The sequence below is a fragment of the Lithobates pipiens genome, unplaced genomic scaffold (assembly GCF_037356315.1).
Source record: "Lithobates pipiens isolate NorthernLeopardFrog02 unplaced genomic scaffold, aLitPip1_a1.2 Scaffold_25, whole genome shotgun sequence".
NCBI classification, from domain to species: domain Eukaryota; kingdom Metazoa; phylum Chordata; class Amphibia; order Anura; family Ranidae; genus Lithobates; species Lithobates pipiens.
In genome coordinates this window covers 202,953,612-202,975,288 of record NW_027507787.1, presented here as the reverse complement: position 1 = coordinate 202,975,288, position 21,677 = coordinate 202,953,612, and the positions used below count along the sequence as shown (strand labels likewise).

The 21,677-nt window shown below is 42.2% G+C and overlaps 1 protein-coding gene across 1 annotated transcript in view; it reads left to right on the top strand.

Annotated features, from left to right (window-relative positions):
- PDZD8 (PDZ domain containing 8) overlaps positions 1 to 12,297 on the top strand; it is an 84,488-nt gene extending 72,191 nt beyond the window's left edge. Inside the window, exon 5 of the mRNA XM_077455447.1 lies at positions 1,910 to 12,297. Coding sequence (XP_077311573.1) covers positions 1,910 to 4,035 — 2,126 coding nt within the window. The 3' untranslated portion in view covers positions 4,036 to 12,297. The remainder of the gene's footprint in view (positions 1 to 1,909) is intronic.
- The last annotated feature ends 9,380 nt before the right edge of the window (positions 12,298 to 21,677 follow it).

The following is a 21,677-nucleotide window of genomic DNA, read 5'->3' as shown; positions in this document are numbered from 1 at the left end:
GTCAAACATTCCCATAGACACACTCCAAAACCTTGTGGACAGCCTTTCCAGAAGAGATGAAGCTGTTATAGTTGCAAAGAGTGGGCCAACTCAATATTGAACCCTACAAAGACTGGGATGCCATTAAAGTTCATGTGTGTGTAAAGGCAGGTGTCCCAATATTTTTGGTAATATAGTGTATTTACTAGCAGTAGTATATTTGCTTCCTGATTTGTTTCAATTTTGTAATCCACTCCGCTGAAGATACCGACACCCCAGAACTGTCTCATTCTAGTTATACACATCCATAGTTATTATTTATAGGGAATGTATAGTGAATTTGTATTTGTTTTATTATAGTTAGGACAAATATTATAAAAAAATATGTTCTTGCCCTTTAGTCACGTAAATGTAAAACCTTTTATATAAAGGTGATGTATTCTTGCATTTATCCAATAGGCAGAGTTCTTGGCCCTTTTCTTATGATTTCCAGCCCTCCTGTAACGTGTGTGTGAAATATATTTTTTTTAAACTTAAAGTGGCGTTCCGCTGGGGAAAAAATAATTTAAAAGCCAGCCGCTACAAATACTGCAGCTGCTGACTTTTAAAATGAGGACATTTACCTGCCCAGGGCACCCGTGATGTCCTCACCCAAAGCCGACCCGTCCCTCAGCTCCGGGTGGAGGCGCCGGCATCTTAAAGTGGTCGTAAACCCTAAAGAAAAAAAAAAAACCTGCAAGACAAAGACTCTGTTACAAGTAGAGGCTCACTATACTATTATGATACTCATGTCTGGATGTTTTATACACTAATTTTTAAGCTATTATATTTTTGGAGATAACCTCTCCTGTGTAGGATTGGTATCCACACCTAGAGGGTTTTAGTACTCGCCTACTGGGGTAGGTGAGTTGTGATAACACTATCACCTTTATGGTAACTGTTTTGTTAAAATGTATTCCACAATAACAGTGTGTCTTTTAATAATTGGTCACTATAGAGTGATTTGGTAGAGCACTATTTGATATATAGGTAGTGCCATGCCACTCATTCCTTCACATCTTTCTTTCGATACCACATATGTGTATGCTAGATATTGTATGTACCTGTAGTAAGGCAAGGCCCAGACACAATAGTGCACATTATATATATATATATATATATATATATATATATATATATATATATATATATATATATATATATATATATATATATATATATATATATATATATACTACCTAAAACACACTGACACTAACCAACAAAAAAAAGTACCCAAAAAATATTGGCCCTAACCTTTTGACCATAAGAATTTACACAGGCATTGACCTAGATGAATCGATCTATTTTTTTATATATATGCAGCCTCATGGATAAAGACCCACTTCTGTGAGGCCCCATATCTGCATACTGTTGTTGGGAAGAGGCTGCCATTTTCTCAGTTTTTAAAAATTTTATGTTTTCTGTTGTGAGAAAAAAATCTATAGGTTTATGAGATTTGCAAATCATTGCATTCTGTCTTTTAGTAGATTTTACAGTGTTTCAACTTTTTTGTGGCGCTTTACTGCTGTTATAACGGCGCTTTTCGGCCGCTAGTGGGACGATTTTAACCCCTGCTAGCGGCCAAATAAAGGGTTAAAAGTGCTTGCAAAGAGCTTCGGCAGCGGTGCCCATTGATTTTAATACCAGGGGTGGTGGAGGAGCAGTGTATAGACTGCTCTCACACCGCCCGAAAGACGCTGCTTGCAGGACTCGGGCTCTCACACTAGGACTGCAGGGGAGGCATTTTTCAGGCGCTTTACAGATGCTACTTTTAGCCCTTTAGCACCTGAAAAAACGCCTCCGTGTGAAAGGGGTCTTATGGTTATAAGTGCTGTCTGGAATTGTTTAACCAAGCTGCCCCAATCATTTTCCTTGTTTTGTCTTGCAGATATTAAGGTTACCTCCTCTATTCATGCATTCAAGCTAATCAAGCAAGCAGGGGACAGAGTGCAACTCTTCTATGAGAGGCCAGCCGGTCAGAACCAAGGTGGAGGCAACCTTCAGGAGAACATGGGAACATTAGAAGAGTCAGCTTTCCCGCAGACCTTTGATGATGATGCAGCAGGCCTCTTGATAGATGCAGAAAACAAAGAATTGGATTCAGAGTTTGAAGACCTGGCGAGTGAAGTGAAACCGCCTGGGGAAACTAAAGATGACAATTTCCTGTCAGTAAATCAAAGTCCAAAACAGATTGTAGGAAACCTTTCAACAAAATCTCTGGGGTCTATCTCACCCATTCTAAGCCGCAAACCAAATGCAGCAAGTAACCAAACAGCGGCAAAGGCTCCAGCAAAATCGGGGAAAGCAAGTCCAGAGAACCAAGAAACTACCCAACTCAACAGAACTTCATCAGGATCTGGCATCAAGCCACCTGTACCCCCGAGACCTCAAGTTAAGCTAACCCTAACTACGTGTGAAGCTCAGAGTACTGTGGAACCTGTCGAGCCCTCTATTGATAAAGTGGATAAAGTTCCTCCACCCTCTGTGAATGGTGACAAACCATCTGAAAAGTCTGGGAAACAAGCAGAGGTTGGTGAAGAGCCCTCCATTCAGAAACCAAGCTCCCTGAAGCCAGAGGTGGCAAAGGACAGGACCTCCGAAGGTTCTACCAGTACCAGGGAGAGTTTAGAAGACCAATATGTGTGGGAATCTCCAGAGACCTTGTACAAGAATCGGCAAGGTCGATGGACAAGGGCATCTTGCATTTTTGATATCGAAAACCACCACAGATATTTGAATGTAGCTCTTTGGTGCCGGGACACATTTAAAACTGGCAGCCTGTGTTGCGTTGGGCATGTCAGCATCAAATTAGAAGACATTTCCTTAGAATGCCTTTCCACCTCATCTCTGGAGTACCATACACGATTCCGGTTAAATGCTCCAGAACCCAAAGCCAATGTCAGCAGAACTGCATTGAGGAGTTTGAGCATGCACAAGGGGTTCAATGAGAAACTGTGCTATGGTGATGTCACTTTGAACTTCAAGTATCTGATGGAAGGCGAGTCTGAGAACTCAAGCCTTCTGCTGGAGAAAGAGAAAGATGCTGATTTTACAGAAGATGCGACCTTGCTGCCGAAAGAAGAGTTTCCTCTCCCGATTGTGAATTTTTCTGAATCGAAGCATAATTTCCAAGACACTCAGTTTCAGAATTCCACCTTGTGTGATCACTGTAAGAGGAAGGTGTGGACCAAAGCTGCATCACAGTGCATGAACTGTGGTTATGTCTGCCATAAGAAATGTCAAGAAAAGTGTCTTACTGAAAACCCATTCTGTGTGTCTCTAGAGAAAAGACCCGACCTGGAGTCTAAATCTGTGGGGAACAGAACAGCGGGCATTACCAGACATATCATCAACACCAGTTCCCGGCTCTTGAACCTAAGACCAGGGCCTAAAACGAGACAGCCAGAACAAGGATGTGATTTGGTTGAGCCTTCTCCAAAGCAAACGCCGAACACTTCAGACAATGAAAGCAGTGACACAGAGACTGGTGGGGCAAGTAGTCCTTCCAAACGGTCTAGTGGCAGCTCATCAAAATTAGCTCGCAAAGAGGGAGGATTGGATGACAGTGTTTTTATAGCTGTCAAGGAGATCGGACGCGATCTCTATCGTGGTTTGCCAACTGATGAAAGGACACAAAAGTTAGAGTTCATGTTGGATAAACTCCAGAACGAAATTGATCAGGAACTGGAACATAACAATTCTCTTGTTAAAGAAGAGCGAGAGTCTACAGAAGCCAGGAGGAAAGCCCTTTTGTCTGCGGCACTGTCTAAGTCTGGTGAGAGACTACAGGCTCTCACATTGCTCATGATTCATTACCGGGCAGGAATTGAGGACATTGAGTCTCTGGAGAACTCGTCTTTAGCTCAGCCTAGAAAAACAGCGAAATATGAGGAGGACTCTGTGGTGGTGTCTGAAGCTGCTGATAATGAAGATGATGATCTACCACTGGAGATGAAGGCAACTTTTAGTGACCCTACTGAGGATAACCTGCCAGAAGCCCTTGAGGCAGAGTAGTTAAACTTGGCCAAAAAAATTGCATCTTCTCACCGCTTGTACACTGTAAAACCCGAGAGGAAGAATGGATCTGCACCTTGACCTGCTTTCACTTACACTGAATTAAAGGACTTAAAGAAGGACGTTGACACCACTAGCTATTCAGCGAAGGCTCAGCCAGCCTGCTGTTCGGGTTATGCAGGTGCTAGAAGACTGGGGGCCCCTAGGCCAACTTTAGGCAAAAGGGAGGATGATGGAAGCCGATTTAGACACTGTTTGTCCAGCGCTGATAAATGTATCCTTTACATTGCAGCTGCCATTTTTTACTATGTCTGCCTGTCTGTCCATGTCTTCAGAAAAATGTATTTTTGGGGAGAATCGGACACTTTCTACAATATATTAACCTTTGCTGGCAGAGGAGGATATATTGGAGGCTGTTGGGACACAAGGAGCTTTGTGTGATGCCATGCTTCCTCATTCTTCATTCACAAACACCAAAGATGACTTGTTTGTGGAGGAAGCTGAACAGAAACCCCCCTGAGATTGTACAAGGCACAATAATATATTTACACATATATGTTGGCTTATTAAAGGGAAAATATTCAATATTTGATATGTGTTCATCTCCTGGGACATCTCAAACTATTCTGCCCCAGATATGTTACACACTGTGTGATGGCCAGTGACAATTTAATATAAAACTCATTCCATAGAAAGATGCAGAAAGTGGCCTGTTGCCCAGTAGCTATTCATTATCTAAACCTTTTCTCATGTTCACCAATCAGATTCTGTGTCAGAAAAGAGGAGTATAGATGAGACGGTATGTGCAAAGCAGTCTGCTCTTATTTAGGATAATGTGAGATTTGTTCTAGTTCCGCTGCCATTGAGTCATTCTGTATGTATTCCCCTGGCTGGTAAGAGAAGTTCCAACCTGTTCAATAAAGAGAGCAGTCTATGTAAGATCGAGTGAACCCATAACAACCAATCACATTTCATGTGAATGTAGTCAGATCAGTTAAAAGCTGGCTTCTGACTGGCTGCTTTTAGAATAAAGCTTGCCATAGATATTAGAGACTGGCTGAATGGTCATATATGACGGGATGGTCACCATGTCTCCTGGGCTGGTCTCTCCACCTATTTTGAGATGATGTGGTCACATTTATGTGAAAGGGGAGGCCATGTGTAGTGATTGGGCAAAGATTTTAAGCTGCCAATCATTGGTCCACCGAAAGCACTGATTTGGGATTGTCATGCCCTCCACCAATCTACCAGAAGCTGCATCATCACCCAATCCACTCTTGAAAGGCAGCATATGGAGAAGCTTATGTAATTATACTTTTTTATTACTATTTGTGTCCCCATTTAGAAGATTTGATGGGTTACAAAGCAGGCAGTGAGGTGACATGGGTTGCATTTCTATTAGAATGAGGAAGAGTGAGGAATCTCCGTCGGGAGTATATTGCTGTCACCATGAGTGAGTGAGATTTTTCCTCACTTCCTGATCAGGTGACACATGTGACAGTAAGAGAAGACACTTTTTTATGGGGAGGTTGTATCCCTTCCTCGTTATATGTAGAGCCAAACAAAATGTTGTATGGAGTAGAGCCTCAAGGCCTCTTCTGAATTGATAGGAGCCTGTAATATGGCAATGTTTGATTTGATTAAATGTGAAAGGAACACCACGCTAAATCGAAATATATAAGAAGCTGCTCACACTACAATCAACAAAACGTGATGGCATGTATAAAGTGAAAGTGCAGTACTAAAGAATACAAAAAATAGTTGAATACAAAATATATCAAAACAGAATGTTGCATATAAAGTGTAAAGTATAAAAACATTAATGGTTACAAAGTCCATAAAGCAACTAAAAAAGTCCAAAGGAAAGAGATAAGGATCCTGGTGCAATCAGAGTGATCGAAAGTAGCAGTCAGTAACACTTGAGTGATGTCCTAGCCTCACGACAGGACCACCGTTCACAATGTTGTATCATTTATTGCATTGGACTATGTAAACACAGAAAGACACCACATGGTGTAAAACTGTAACTGTAGATTTAAAAAAAAAAAAAAAGGTAGAACACTTACATCATATCCAAGATAAAAACGTCTTTATCCAAGATCCAGCAAGAAATAATCTATGGATTGGAATGGCTTGAAGCGCGTGTAAATTTGACTCGTTTCATCCTCAGACATTCCCAGATGATGGGGAGACCCTTAGATCTGCCTTCTGAACATCATACTCAGGTTACACTCAAGTGGTGCTACGGTAAGTCCACATGCTCTGGTAAGCTCATTATCCCCTTCGATGGTGGCTTGTCACATATTGGTGATTGATGCACGGAAGGTGGTACTGCTACTTTTGATCACGGTGATTGCATTGGGATCCTTATATTTTTTCCTTTTGGACTTTTTTAGTTGCTTTGTAACCATTCATGTTTTTATACTTGGCACTTTTTGCACTTTACACTTTGTTACATACTGTTTTGATACATTTTGTATTCAAGAATGTTTGCTTTGGCATTTGTGTTATTTGTGTTATTCATTTGTTGGTGTCAGATATTTCTGGTTCTTTATTCCTGCCAGAAGATGGAGGTTTATGAAGAGAGTGGAGTCTTGATTGGGTATTGTGGTGCACCGGGCACCACTTCTGTTCCTTAGCTTGCCTTTTTCTTTCTTTGTACCGCACAGCTTTATAGGCAGAGAACTCTCCTATTCAGCTGGGCGGATGCTACAGACAGAATTAAATTAAGCCTTCAGTACAGAGGTGGCCCTTCCACAGGGAACATGTAAATAGGACAGGAGAATAAGCCTGCTTACAGATCCTTGCATTACTAGCATGACCGGTGCACTTTACTGCCATTAATCTCACATTAAAGATCCCTCTAAACTAAACTCTAACAAAAACACTTTGAAATTTTTATGTTATACAAATGAAATATTCTGCGCTCCCCCACCCCATCACTCCCTCCTCAGTGTGTCGGAGATGTTCAGTATGCGATAGGACCATTATTCTGGATTTCTGGTCCAGGACATCAGCTAATTTTGAATATTATCACTTCTATCAACTTCAGAATATTAGCCTTTTTAATAGGTTTTATTTGGACATCTAAACAGACGCATCATTACAAACTATAGGTTTTTGTTTAGACCAGAATTCTGCTGTAACGTGGGCAGAAATTGCACCTGGTTTAGGTTATAACGCACAAATAATAATGTCATGTGGGTAGTGCTATGAGTATAAGTAACCATTTGGGAATCCCCTTTTAATAGCTGTGTTTTACTGTACTGCATATATCCTATTCACATGAACTGGAAAAGTCTGGAGTGACCAAAGTGGAATCATTAAAGGGAACCAGTCACAGAATACAGGAGCTTGCCTTAGAATCACAGCCCTGGACCCTGAACCTTTAAAAAGCAGTCTGCACAGTCCATTTTTACAGGTTCCCTTTAAAGCTCTTCAAGCATGTCCCACAGAAGTGAGAACTTCTATTGAAGCTCCACCTAACCTCTTACACGTAAATGTAATTCTTCTCTTGCACTATGTGGCCAAAAGTTTGTGGACCAGTAGGCCTAAATAAGTTTGGACATCCCATTCCATACCCATGGCCATTAATATGGAGCAGCCACCCCTTGTAGCTTTAACTGCTTCCCTTTTTCTGGGAAGACATTCCACAAGATTTTGAAATGTGTCTTGGTTCCCATTTGTGAGCTCAGGTACTGATGTTGGATTAGAAGACCTGGCTCACAATCCATGTTCCAATTCATCACAGAGGTGTTCAGTAGGGTTGAGGTCAGGGCTCTGTGCAGGACATTCATGTTCCTTCACACCAAACTGGACAAACCATGTCTTTATGTAGCTAGATTTGTGCACAGGAACCCAGTCTTGCTGGAACAGTAAAGGGCCTTCACCAATCTACTACCATGAGGTTGAAAGTACATCATTATCTAAAAATAGCTTTTTGTATGTCGTAACATTACGACATACAAAAAGCGACAAAAAATTTCACGGGGGTAGCACAAATTTATTTATTTTTTTCTTTTCATAGATGTTTTTAAAATTCTTTAAAAGGTTTCTATTTCAGGATGAGTGACCCATTGTGTGCTCCGGCTCATCTCTTTACTTCCTCATTAAAGATGGGACTATTGTGGCGTCCATGATGATTTGCAGTGACGTTCTGGGGCAGTTCAGGGGAAGGTAGAAGACTGTATGATGGTTTTCTTCTGCCTGTCCTGCCTGCGAATACAGTAATTTCCTGTAGATGCTTCTAAATTTTCATGTTCTCTTCTTTTGAAATGTAACATTCAATGAAAGCAATGGTTGCCTTGTATCTTTCCAATTCCTTGCAAAAACTCTGACTTCTGCTTTCATTTTGGCTTCTGAATACAGTAATTGGCTGAGGTTTAATTGTTTATTGCTGCTCAATCTACGTCGCATACAGACCAAACACTCCCCATGAAGAAGACTTGGAGGGCTGTCTGTTAGCTTCCAAGGAGCCCTTGTTATGCACAAACAAATATATAGCTATAGAGGTAGTTGGTTATTCAATAAATTGTTTTTGCCGAAATGAAACCTATGCACAATTAATCAGTCACTTTACTACGCAAAGTCCCACTAACAATTACAGGGCATTCGGGAGGTTTTACTACAGCCTAGTAACGTGGGACTAATTATAACAAATATTTTATGGAGCAAATTATGACTTCTGCTGCTTTATGGTTGAAAGATCTTCAAGACTAAGTTCACCTTTTCCAGAGAATATACTATATCGTCAAGGGGTACCATTAGATATTGAAAAACAGTGCAGCTTTGTAAAACGTTCAGTAGAAATTTTATCATATCAGTATACCATTTGGGACCACAGAAGCCTGGCTTAAAAACTCCCGGTTAGCAACCCCCATGTCCTGGCTTGTTGCTTGGATGTGAAAACCATTGGTTTTCACTCCTGTAATGCTGGTATTGAGCATCCAGTGGTTTTCACATCCTAGAAGCAAGACGTGACATGGGGGTGTTTCCACCAGGCTTCTGAAGGAACCCAAATGGCCATCAGATATAACAATAGTTATTATTGAACATTTTACAAAGCCTCACATTTTCTTAATATCTACTGAGGCCCCTTAACTGCATTGGCTTTTTTCTGGAAAGGTGGATTTGCCTGTTGGGGCTTGCATCTTCTTGCTTTGAGGTGTACTCATGTTTCTAAGAGCAGAATGTCCAACTTCTCTGAGGTCTGCTGTACCACTTGATGCAGAAAAAAAATACAAGCTCAGACTACATCTGTACCAATCTTACTATTATAACGGGTCAGTGGCACCTCTGGCATTATACATTTTACAGTGGAGGCAGAAAACACTGCAGATATATACAGCTGCATAATACTTTATGTATGGGTGGATGTGATCCTTTTTATAATTTTTGTTTTAATTTTTAGTTTTATAATACATCATTTTATTAGTTTTCATAATTTGTAACAATCTACTATACATTATTTAATTTCTTGCACTTTAATTTCATATTGTTGTGTCTGAGTGGTTTGACATACTGTGTCTCCAGTCCCATCCGCAGCTGCTGTAATGTTTGTTTGATGATCAGATTCGGCCACTATGAGCGGGGCTGTCTTTGTCACAATGGGGTAATTTTCTGCACGCTACAAGGAGGGTCATCTGGTGTTTTACAAATCGGTGAAAAAATACCTACAGAGTTCTTCACACTAAGGGGCATACTTATATAGCAGTGAGACTGAAATTCATCAAACAATTACACCAGGTAAATCTTGTAGGCGCATGTGTTTTAAATGAGGGTGATTGATCCGCCACAAGTGAGTGTTTGCAGAAAGTCACCTTTACTGCTTTATAAAAACTGCCATAAAAAGGTACAAAAACAATGCATTCTATACTGTTATTTGGCAGATTTAATTCTAATGGGTGAGGTAGTGGAAAATTGTGTTTTAGTTCAGTTTTTGCATGAAAAGAAATGAAGACCTGTTTTTTAGATTTTTTTATATATATATATATATATATATATATATATATATACATACATACATACATACATACATACATACATACATACATACATACATACATACATACATATATATATTATAATATACCACTTTAAAAACTTCACGCTGCGTGTGTCAAAACACTAAAAAGAAAGATCTCGCTACCACAATTTCTGTGTCTCTTCTACACATGTCAGACTGTTTTCTCCTCTTACCTCTTTCTTTCTCATTTTCTCCCCCCAACTTATCCCTTGCCTCTCCCTATGCATTCTCTAAAGTTGGCCATAGATGGTTCATTTTACTTCCTCCATCCACGCAAGTGAGGTAGATGGGAGAAACTGTTCCCCGCAGGGACATTGTATTCTGACAGCGAGGCTCCACCATCAGAATACACTGATCAGCGGCCCAAGTTTTCCGGCTTTACCGTTTGCCAGAAGTCGAGAGACAGATACACACGGATTAAATTTAGTCGGCCCCTGCTGCACCTGCCAAATTTTGACCCGCCTATGGTCATATTTTTACTCTTCCTCTCCTGCCTGTCTCCATCTCTGTCTTTTGCTCTCTCGGTCTTCTCCCCCCCCCCCCCTTACATCTTCCTCTTTTTTCCCTTCCCTTCCTCTCTGTTCCCCTTCCTCTCTGTTCCCTTTTTTAAAGTCCACCCCTACCCTTCCCTTTCCATGTTTTATCAGTATTTTTTCTTTCTTTCTCTCCACTTTTTCTTTCTTTCCTTCACTTTTTTTCTTTCTCTCTCCCATGCTTGCTTTTTCGCCTTCACTCTTCTCTCCTGCACTCGCTTTCTCGCCTTCACTCTTCTCTCCTGCACTCGCTTTCTCGCCTTCTCTCTTCTCTCCTGCACTCGCTTTCTCTCCTCCTCTCTCCCATTCTACCTTTCTCCTCCCGCGCTTGCTTTCTTTCCTCTTGCCCTCACTCTTTCTGTCCTCCTCACTCCTATGCGGTGGGTAGTTAAAAGTTCTTTACACTACATTTCATCTTCTTTCCACTGCTAACATCTGTCACTACTGTCCAATGCATTATATTTGTGATGTTTTTGTTACACATGCCTTGCAAAACTGGAATCTTCTCGACTACACCACATTTCCTTTATTTTTTAAGAAACACTTTTGGAAGAGTCTCTAGACATTTATGTTGTACAAATGTGTTCATGCCAAAGCCCACCTCTAGCCAAGATATTTTGTTTCCTCAGTTTTGACGGAAAGGAGAAAGATTAGAACTTTTTTTTTTTTTTTTTGCCAAGTATCCCATTTGGATTCTCCTTTCTTCAGTCCTGGTGACACCCAGCAGGAAGCGAGATGGAACCTCTGAAACTGGGACACAATTGGCAGTTAAAACATGATCTCCCCCTTTTCCAGTAAAGCTAAAAGCAAAGTGGAGTTCAGTTGGGCTGACTAGTTTGATACATGAGTTTTTAGTCTCTGGTAATGTTTCTGATGCCCAGGCCTCATAGCTCCTCAGCAGATGGTGACGTTGTGACAAGACTAATTATGAACATGGCGCACTCCTTTCATTCACCACACCATGATTGGGCAGATGTAGAAAGCGGTACCTGTTCAGGTTCTTGAGGACTGAAAATCAGAAATGTCTATCAAAAGAATGTGTAAAATATTTTTAATGTATTATATGACCCACTTTTGCTCTCTATATTGGTAGCCCTTATGTGTGCTGGTCATCTTCTTCTCAGAGAATCTTCATAATATGGAGGAAGATTCGATGGGTAAAGTCATATGTCTTAGATAATTCATGCTGAGAGGCCTTCGTAATACTCTGGTTTTGCCGAGTCAACTTGTATAACACCCTTTGTTAAAGCAAACATGACCAATCTAGTTGCAATGGTGTTTGTCGGAAGGATTGCATGAGTGGACACTTGTGTATTTGTGGCTTTTGTCTTCCATGTTCCCTTGTCTGGTGTGAAGTTTCTTTCTACGTGCTGTTCTGCCATCACGGTCCGGCACTGTGGAACGAACCTGTCACTTTGTGTCCTCTTGTAGATGTTTCTGTGTTATCAGGACGGGCTAGGTAAAAGTTATCTGCGGTTGATTTAATGCTGCTAATTCCATTAATATTTTGTACAGTGCAGAATAAATGTAGTGCAATATTTTTTATAAACATGCAGTGAGGAATAGAAGTTTTAAGGGAATGTCCACAAATGGCGCAGTTTCTGCGGTTCTAACCCCTGGGTTGTACTGGATGAAAAATGTATAATGTAACCTTTGCAACAATGCTGTATTGTACATAGCTTCAATAATAAAGGCATTGCGGGATGTGTTGTGTCTGTCGTTATTGTTGCTGTATCCTCGCTGTCACACTGCCAGGAAATGAACACAACGTAATCTAGATGACTCCTTATCTGTGTTATTACAGAGGGGTTTGGCGTTAACCTATATTCTTTTTGATTATAAAATGAATGCAGAGAATTGTGTTTTGCAGGAGCTTTTATTGAAAATGTCCCCCCGAGAGCGAGGAGCGATTTCCACAGAAAATGATCTTTGCTTCTTTTTAAAGGTATACTCCATCTGAATTATATTTGCTACTTTTTACGGGTGAATTTACTTTTTAACTTTCTCGGTGCACACCTCAACTGCTGAGCAGCTCTCATTCTACTGTCCGTTTTCTTCTAAGCTGTCAGGCTGCATTCACACCTGAGCGTAGCGTTTTCAGGCAGAAAGTCGCACGATTTTGCCACGTTTTTGTACCGGTCAAAAGGTCACCAATGTAAAAAGAAGAAAAACGCCCAAATCTGCCCGAGTTGAGCTACAAAAAAAGCTCCAGGACTTTTTTGAGCTCCAGGACTTTTTTGAGCTCCAGGACTTTTTTGAGCTCCAGGACTTTTTTGAGCTCCAGGACTTTTTTGAGCTCCTGGACTTTTTTGAGCTCCTGGACTTTTTTGAGCTCCTGGACTTTTTTGAGCTCCTGGACTTTTTTGAGCTCCTGGACTTTTTTGAGCTCCTGGACTTTTTTGAGCTCCTGGACTTTTCTGAGCTCCTGGACTTTTTTAAGCTTCAGGTATTTGGCTTCTGCCGTTTTTTGGAGTGGAGATGTGAACCAACTTTATAGAGCAGTGGTCATCAACGATGTCCTCAGGGCCCACTAACAGACCAATTTTGCAAGATAACTGAAATCCATCACAGGTGATATCATTTGCTGCTCAGTGATTGCAGTATTCTAGTCTGCATCTCCTCAATGTAATAGATGAAACCTGGCCTGTTAGTGGGCCCTGAGGACAGGGTTGATAACCACTGCTATAGAGAATAATAGATTTTTTTCCCCTCCCAGCATTTTGTAGCTTTAGGCTTCAAGCTACAAAATGCTCAGTTGTGAATGGGAACTTAAGGATGTTGAACAACTCGGAGTCCTTAAAAATGTACTTGGGGATTCCAGCACATACAGTTGTGCTCATAAGTTTACATACCCTAGCATAATTTTATGATTTCTTGGCCATTTTTCAGAGAATATGAATGATAACACAAAAACGTTTCTTTCTCTCATGGTTAGTGTTTTGGCTGAAGCCATTTATTATCAATTAACTGTTTACTCCTTTTCAATCATGATGGCATCAGAAACCACCCAAATGACCCTGATTAAAAGTTTATATACCCCAGTTCCTAAATAATAAATAGAAATGGTGCTGCGCTTCTGCCGTGAAGATGAAAGCTCAGAGGGATCCAAAGATCATCTCTGGCATAAATTCAATTGAATAAAAAAATAGAATACCAAAATTACACAATAACTATAGTAAAAATAAACACACGGTAATAAGTAAATAAAATATATAACCCTAAAAATACCAGGAATCAATATAAAGTGCAATAGTGAATAAATAAGCTAAAAAAAACTGTAGAATAAATAAAATGTGAATACCGTATATACTCGAGTATAAGCCGAGATTTTCAGCCTCTTTTTTGAGGCTGAAAGTGCCCCCTCGGCTTATACTCGAGTCACCGCTGTCTGACTGCTCGATCAGCGTATCGAGCAGACAGACGGCGGACATTAAAATTCAAAAGCCGCGCCTCCTTCTCCGCCTCCGCCTGTGATAGGCGGAACACTGAATTTCCCAGCAGTCAGTGTTCCGCCTATCACGGACATCCGTTCATTCTCATACTACGGACGAGTATGAGAGGATGTCCGTGATAGGCGGAACACAGGCTGCTGGGAAATTGAGTGTTCCGCCTATCACAGGCGGAGGACGGAGGCGCGGCTTTTGAATTGTAGAATGGCCGCCGAGAAGAGCGGCGATCCATCGGCACGACACGGGACGGAGGAGGCACGGGACGGAGGAGGCACGGGACAGAGGAGGCACGGGACAGAGGAGGCTCGGGACGACGGCGGCTCGGGACGGAGGCTTGGGACACAGGTAGGCTGGACACACACACACACACACACACACACACACACACACACACACACACACACACACACACACACACACACACACACACACACACACACACACACACACGGATGGATGGATACACACACACACACACACACACACACACACACACACACAGGGATGGATGGATGGATGGATACACACACACACACAGGGATGGATGGATGGATGAATACACACACACACACACACACACACAGGGATGGATGGATGGATGGATACACACACAGGGATGGATGGACGGACACACACACAGGGATGGATGGATGGATGGATGGACACACACACAGGGATGGATGGACGGACACACACACAGGGATGGACGGACACACAGGGATGGACAGCCATGTCTCACCCTCGGCTTATACACGAGTCAATAAGTTTTCCAGTTTTTTGGGGGTAAATTGGGGGCCTCGGCTTATATTCGGGTCGGCCTATACTCGAGTATATACGGTATATATCGTGATATACATCCCAATAAGTGCAAAGGAAACAGTGTCACATAAAGTGCAGAACAATATATATAGCAATCAATGAAAAGTCCTTGAGTTATTGCTAGAAGTTATTCATCTGGGCCAAACCAAGTGACTAGTGCCAAAAACATCCAGAGTGTTCACCAACCAGTGTATGAATTCAACAATTACCTGACATCTGTAAGATTAAACAGCGTATATAATAACTCCTGGAATGGATTGAGAGGAGGGAACACGCAAACCAACGTCCAATTCCTCTAATAGTGGCACACAATGTCCGTGTGCCACTGGCTCCTGTGTCAGTTAAGTGACACATAATGGACTACTATGCGATGCATAGTAGTCCATTATGCGATGCATAGTAGTCCATTATGCTTTACCTTTGCAGGGAATGAAAGGGGAAGTAAACCCATTAGGGTTTACTTCCTCTTTAACATCAATGACAGCTTGAAGTCTTTTCTGGTATTTGTGGATGAGGCTCTTTATCTTCTCAGATGGTAAAGCTGCCCATTCATCTTGGCAAAAAGCCTCCAGTTCCTGTAAATTCTTGGGCTGTCTTGCATGAATTGCACGTTTGAGAGCTCAATGATAGTGAGGTTAGGAGAGTGAGATGGTCACTCCAGAACCTTCACTTCATTCTGCTGTAGCCAATGACAGGTCAACTTGGCCTTGTGTTTTTGGATCATTGTCATGTTGGAATGTCTAAGTACGTCCCATGAGCAGCTTCCTGACTGATGAATGCAAATGTTCCTCCAGTATTTTTTGATAACATACGGCATTCATCTTGCCATCAATTTTGACCAAATTTCCTGTGCCTTTGTAGCTCACACATCCCCAAAACATCAGCGATCCACCTCCGTGTTTCACAGTAGGAATGGTGGACCTTTCATCGTAGGCCTTGACTCCTCTCCAAATATAGTGTTTATGGTTGTGGCCAAAAAGCTACATTTTGGTCTCATCACTCCAAATGACTTTGTCCCACGTTTTAGGTTTGTCTCTGTGCTGTTTGCCGTATTGTAAGCAGGATACTTTGTGGCATTTGCGTAGTAATGGCTTTCTTCTGGTGACTCAACCATGCAGCCCATATTTCTTCAAGTGCCTCCTTATTGTGCATCTTGAAACAGCCACACCACATGTTTTCAGAGAGTCCTGTATTTCACCTGAAGTTATTTGTGGGTTTTTCTTTGCATCCCAAACAATTTCCCTGGCAGTTGTAGCTGAAATTTTAGTTGGTCTACCTGACCGTGGTTTGGTTTCAACAGAACCCCTCATTTTCCACTTCTTGATTAGAGTTTGAACACTGCTGATTGGCATTCTCAATTCCTTGAATGTCTTTATATTCCTTTCCTGTTTTATACAGTTCAACTACCTTTTCCCGCAGATCCTTTGACAATTATTTTGCTTTGACCATGACTCAGAATCCAGAAATGTCAGTGCAGCACTGGATGAAAGATGCAAGGGTCTATCGGGAGTCCAGAAACTCATTGACTTTTTATATATACGCACACACTAATTACAAGCAAATGGATCACAGGTGAGGATAGTTGCCTTTTAATAGCCATTCAAAACCCATTTGTATCAACCTGTGTGCATGTTATCAGGCCAAACTCACCAGGGTATATAAACTTTTGATCAGGGTCATTTGGGTAGTTTCTGTTGCCATTATGATTTAAAAAGCGTAAACACAGTTGATAATAAATGGCTTCAGCCAAACACTAACCACGAGTGAAAGAAATGTTTTTGTGTTATTCATATTCTTTGAAAAATGGACAAGAAATTATTAATTCTGCCAGATGGTGGTGGGAGTGTCATGGTCTGGGGCTGCATGAGTGCTGTCGGGAATGAGGAGCTACTGTTCATTGAGGGAACCATGAATGCCAACATGTACTTCGACATACTGAAGCTGAGCGTAATCCCCTCTCTTAGAAGACTGGGCCACAGGGCAGTGTTCCAACATAACGACCACTGCCTTGCTAAAGAAGCTGAGGGTAAAGGTGATGGACTGGCCAAGCATGTCTCCAGGCCTAAACCCTATTGAGCATCTGTGGAGCATCCTCTAACGGAAAATGGAGGAGCGTAAGGTCTCTAACATCCACCAGACCCGTGATGTCATCATGGAGGAGTGGAAGAGGACTCCAGTGGCAACCTGTGAAGTTTTGGTGAACTCCATGCCCAAGAGGGTTAAGGCAGTGCTGGAAAATAATGGCGGCCACACACAATATTGACACTTTGGGCTCAATTTAGACATTTTCACTTAGGGGTGTACTCACTTTTGTTGCCAGTGGTTTAGACATTAACAGCTGTGTGTTGAGTTATTTTGAGGGGACAGCAAATTTACACTGTTATACAAGCTGTACACTCACTACTTTACATTGTAGCAAAGTGTCATTTCTTCAGTGTTGTCACATGAAAAAGATATAATAAAATATTTACAAAAATGTGAGGGGTGTACTCACTTTTGTGAGATACTGTATACATGCACACTTTGTAAGAATTTTTGATGTTTTTTAATATTGATCATTCTAGTTGAGTGCAAACTTTTATGTATATCCAATAAACTATATTTTCATATTACATCAGTGTATGTGGCCTTTAAAGTCCCACTGAAGGGGGATCTCTCCTTTTTTTTTTTTTTTTTTTTTTCCATCATATCCCAGGGATGTGGCTACTGCACTGTCAACCTGATATGGTGAAACCCTCATTTTTGCTATAAATCAGTAGTGTGTTTTTGCAGCAATTTGCATTTTTTTAATCTGCCCAACAACAAATTGGACAAAACGAAGCATAAAAAATGCAAAATCTGCAAAACCGCCTTTTAATTATTATTTTTTTCATTAAATAAAAAATTTGATCTCTGAGTCTGATGATATTTACCAGATTAAACCTCTAGTAGTATATACAGTATATCTCTTCTGTCTGGTATTCTCAGAGTGGATTAGAGATTTTGCTCCCTAACCATATAGTTGGTTATTTATATTTACCACTGCATATAGATATTTAAGAATAAATTGTCTTTTTTTTTTTTACTTTACATATTACCGTATTTATCGGCATATAACGCGCACTTTTTTCCCCTTAAAATCAGGGGGAAAACGCAGGTGCGTGTTATACGCTGATCCTCCGTGATTTCCGAGCGTTTTTTGAGCCTCTGGGCAGCTTTCAGCCACCTTCGGCCGACGAGTATGGCCGAAGGCAGCCTAAAGCCGCTGAGCGCGGCCGAAAGCCGCCAAGAACGGCCGAAGGTGGCCCGAGAACTACCAGGCGCCACCAAGATACACAGGACATCTCGGCGGCGCCATTTTTAAAAAGTTGAAATTATCACTGACAAGTGGACAACGATGCATAAGGCTGCAATGATAGACAGGCTGCAATGATGGACAGGCTGCATGACAATGCTGCAATGATGGACAGGCTGCAAATGACACTGACAAGGCTTCAAATGGACACTGATAAGGCTGCATTGATGGACATTTAAATGTAAGTTGTTTTTTTTTTCCTTAACCACTTAAGGACCATGCCTCTTTTTCAGATTTGGTGTTTACATGTTTAAAACAGTTTTCTTTGCTAGAAAATTACTTAGAACCCCCAAACATTTTATATTGTTTTTTTTTTCTAACACCCTAGAGAAGAAAATGGCGGTCATTGAAATACTTTTTTTCACACCGTATTTGCGCAGCGGTCTTACAAGCGCACTTTTTGGGGAAAAAATTCACTTTTTTGAATAAAAAAATAAGACAACAGTAAAATTAGCCCAATTTTTTTTTACATTGTGAAAGATAATGGTACGCCAAGTAAATTGATACCCAACATGTCACGCTTCAAAATTGCGCCCGCTCGTGGAATGGCGTCAAACTTTTAGCCTCAAAAATCTCAATAAGCGACATTTAAAAAATTCTACAGGTTGCATTTTTTGCATTAGGGAGGAGGTCTAGAATTATTGCTCTTGCTCTACCAATCGCGGCGATACCTCACATGTGTGGTTTGACCTCCATTTTCATATGCGGGCGCTACTCACGTATGCGTTTTAAAAACCCTTTTTTTTCTTATTTATTTTAATTGATTTTATTTATTTTTACTGTTAAAAAAAAAAAAAAAAAAAAAATGGATCACTTTTATTCCTATTACAAGGAATGTAAACATCCCTTGTAATAGAAAAAAGCATGACAGGTCCTCTTAAATATGAGATCTGGGGTCAAAAATCCTCAGCTCATATTTGGCCTAAATGCAACAAAAGAAAAAATGACATTGAAAAAAAATATATACCTTTTAAGAGGTATGGGCGGAAGTGACATTTTGACGTCGCTTCCGCCCTCCTATGGTATAGAGACGAGTGGTGCCCATCTTAGCCTCACTTGTCTCCATACCCAGCTAGCAAAAGGACCCGATCGCCTCCGCCGCTACCGACGGCTCCGGTAAGCGGCGGAAGGTGCAGGAGGGCGGCGGAAGGGGGGGTGGCACCTCTCCCACCGCCGATAGCGGTGATCTCGCAGCGAATCCGCCGCGGGGACCACCGTTATCGTACAGATGACCGGCGCCTGAAGAAATGGATATCTGGCTTGTGGCAGCAGCTGCTGCCGTTACCGAGATATCCCTCTTCAAAAATAGGACGTACATCGGCGTGCGCTAGTCGGTAAGTGGTTACAATTCCCTCCTAAACTTAGGGGTAACCTAAGATACGGTAACTAAATTATACACCACACTTTTTTTAAGGGTTTTTACCCGAAACAATAACCGGCCAACTAATCGATTTATGAAAGTAATTGTTAGTTTCAGCCCTACAAACATTGTGGCTTGGAATTGCAGCATTTTATCTTTTGCCCATTCAGGGTAAGATAACTGTTTGCTACAAAGGATTTTTAAATGCAGCAGATAACCCCCAAAATACACTGCTCAAAAAAATTTAAGGAACACTTTTTAATCAGAGTATAGCATCAAGTCAATTCAACTCCTGGGATATTGACCTGGTCAGTTAAAGCGGGACTGTACTGCAGAAAAAAATATTAAAAGCCAGCAGCTATAAATACTACAGCTGCTGACTTTTAATAAATGGACACTCACCTGTCCCGGGGTCCAGCGATGCCGGCAGCCGAGGCCGATCGATCGCTCGGTTCTCGGCTGCTGCCGCCACCATTCTAGGTGAGGGAATCAGGAAGTGAAGCTAAGCGGCTTCACTTCCCGGTTCCCTACTTCGCATGCGCGAGTCGCGCAGCGCAATAGGAATTGTCCGCGCTGTCTCTGGGACCCGTGTGTGTCCCAGCAGACAGCGCGGCAGGACAGGAAATGGCATAGACTCCCGTGGGAGTCTATGCCTGGAAGTGGGTGTAAATACCTGTCTTTGACAGGTATCTGCACCCCCCTCCCCCCTGAAAGGTGCCAATTGTGACACCGGAGAGGGGGAGGGTTCCGATCAGCGGAAGTTCCACTTTAGGGTGGAACCCCGCTTTAAGTAGCAGAGGGGGTTGTTAATCAGTTTCAGCTGCTTTGGTGTTAATGAAATTAACAGGGGCACTAAATGGGCAACAATGAGACGACCTGCAAAACAGGAATGGCTTTACAGGTGGATGAAACTGCCACACCCCCTCCCCCCCCCCCCCTACTCTTTTCTGACAGTTTTCGCATTTGCCTAGGATCAGTGTCACTACTGTTATCATGAGGTGATACCTGGACCCTATAGATGTTGCACAGGCAGTCCAACTCCTCCAGGATGGCACATCAATATGTCTCTAGAGCATGGAGGAGATTCCAGGACAGGCAGTTACTGTAGGAGAGCTGGAAAGGGCTGTAGAAGGTCCTTAAAGAGGAAGTAAACCCTGATGGGTTTACTTCCTCTTTGATTCCCTGCAAAAGTAAAGCATAATGAACTACTATGCATCGCATAGTAGTCCATTATGTGTCAGCACCTGACACAGGAGCCAGCGAAGTCACCGCTGTCCCCTGTAGTCCGGAGCCTCCATCTTCTTGGTGGGTCTCGCTGCTCCGGCGCTGTTATTTGTCGGAGCCGCGATGACGTCACTCCCACGCATGTGCACGGGAGCCGCCACTCGCGGCATATCGCCGTTAACTGCGGCGCACTCAGTGCGCCTGTGCGCCGCTGTCTACAGCGCATGTGCCGTAGACAGCAGTGCCTGTCTTTCGGCAAATATCTCCTAAACCATGTAGGTTTAGGAGATATTTCATAGACCTACAGGTAAGCCTTAATCTAGGCTTACTTGTAGGTCAAAGTGGTTTGTAAGGGTTTACAACCACTTTAAACCATTAGCAGGGCTGGTATCTACTCCTTTGTGCAAGGAGGAACAGGGTGAGCACTGCCAGAGCCCTACAAAATGACCTCCAGCAGGCCACTGGTGAGAATGTCTCTGACCAAACAATCAAACAGACATTATGAGGGTGGCCTGAGGGCCTGACAGCCTATAGTGGGCCCTGTGCTCACTGCCTGGCGATGCGATTGGCATTTGTTATTTAACATCAGAATTGGTAGCTCCGCCACTGGTGCCCTGTGCTTTGCACAGATGAGAGCAGGTTCACCCTGAGCATGTGACAGACTTGAAAGTGTCTAGAGAAGCCGTGGATAATGTTATGCTGCCTGTAACATTGTTCAGCATGACCAGTTTGGTGGGTCAGTAATGGTGAAGAGAGGAATATCCATGGAGGGACGCACAGACATCTACACGCTAGACAATGGCACCCTGACCACCATTTGGTATCAGGATGAAATCCTTCGACCCATTGTCAGACCCTATGCTGGTGCAGTGGGTCCTGGGTTCCTCCTGGTGCACGA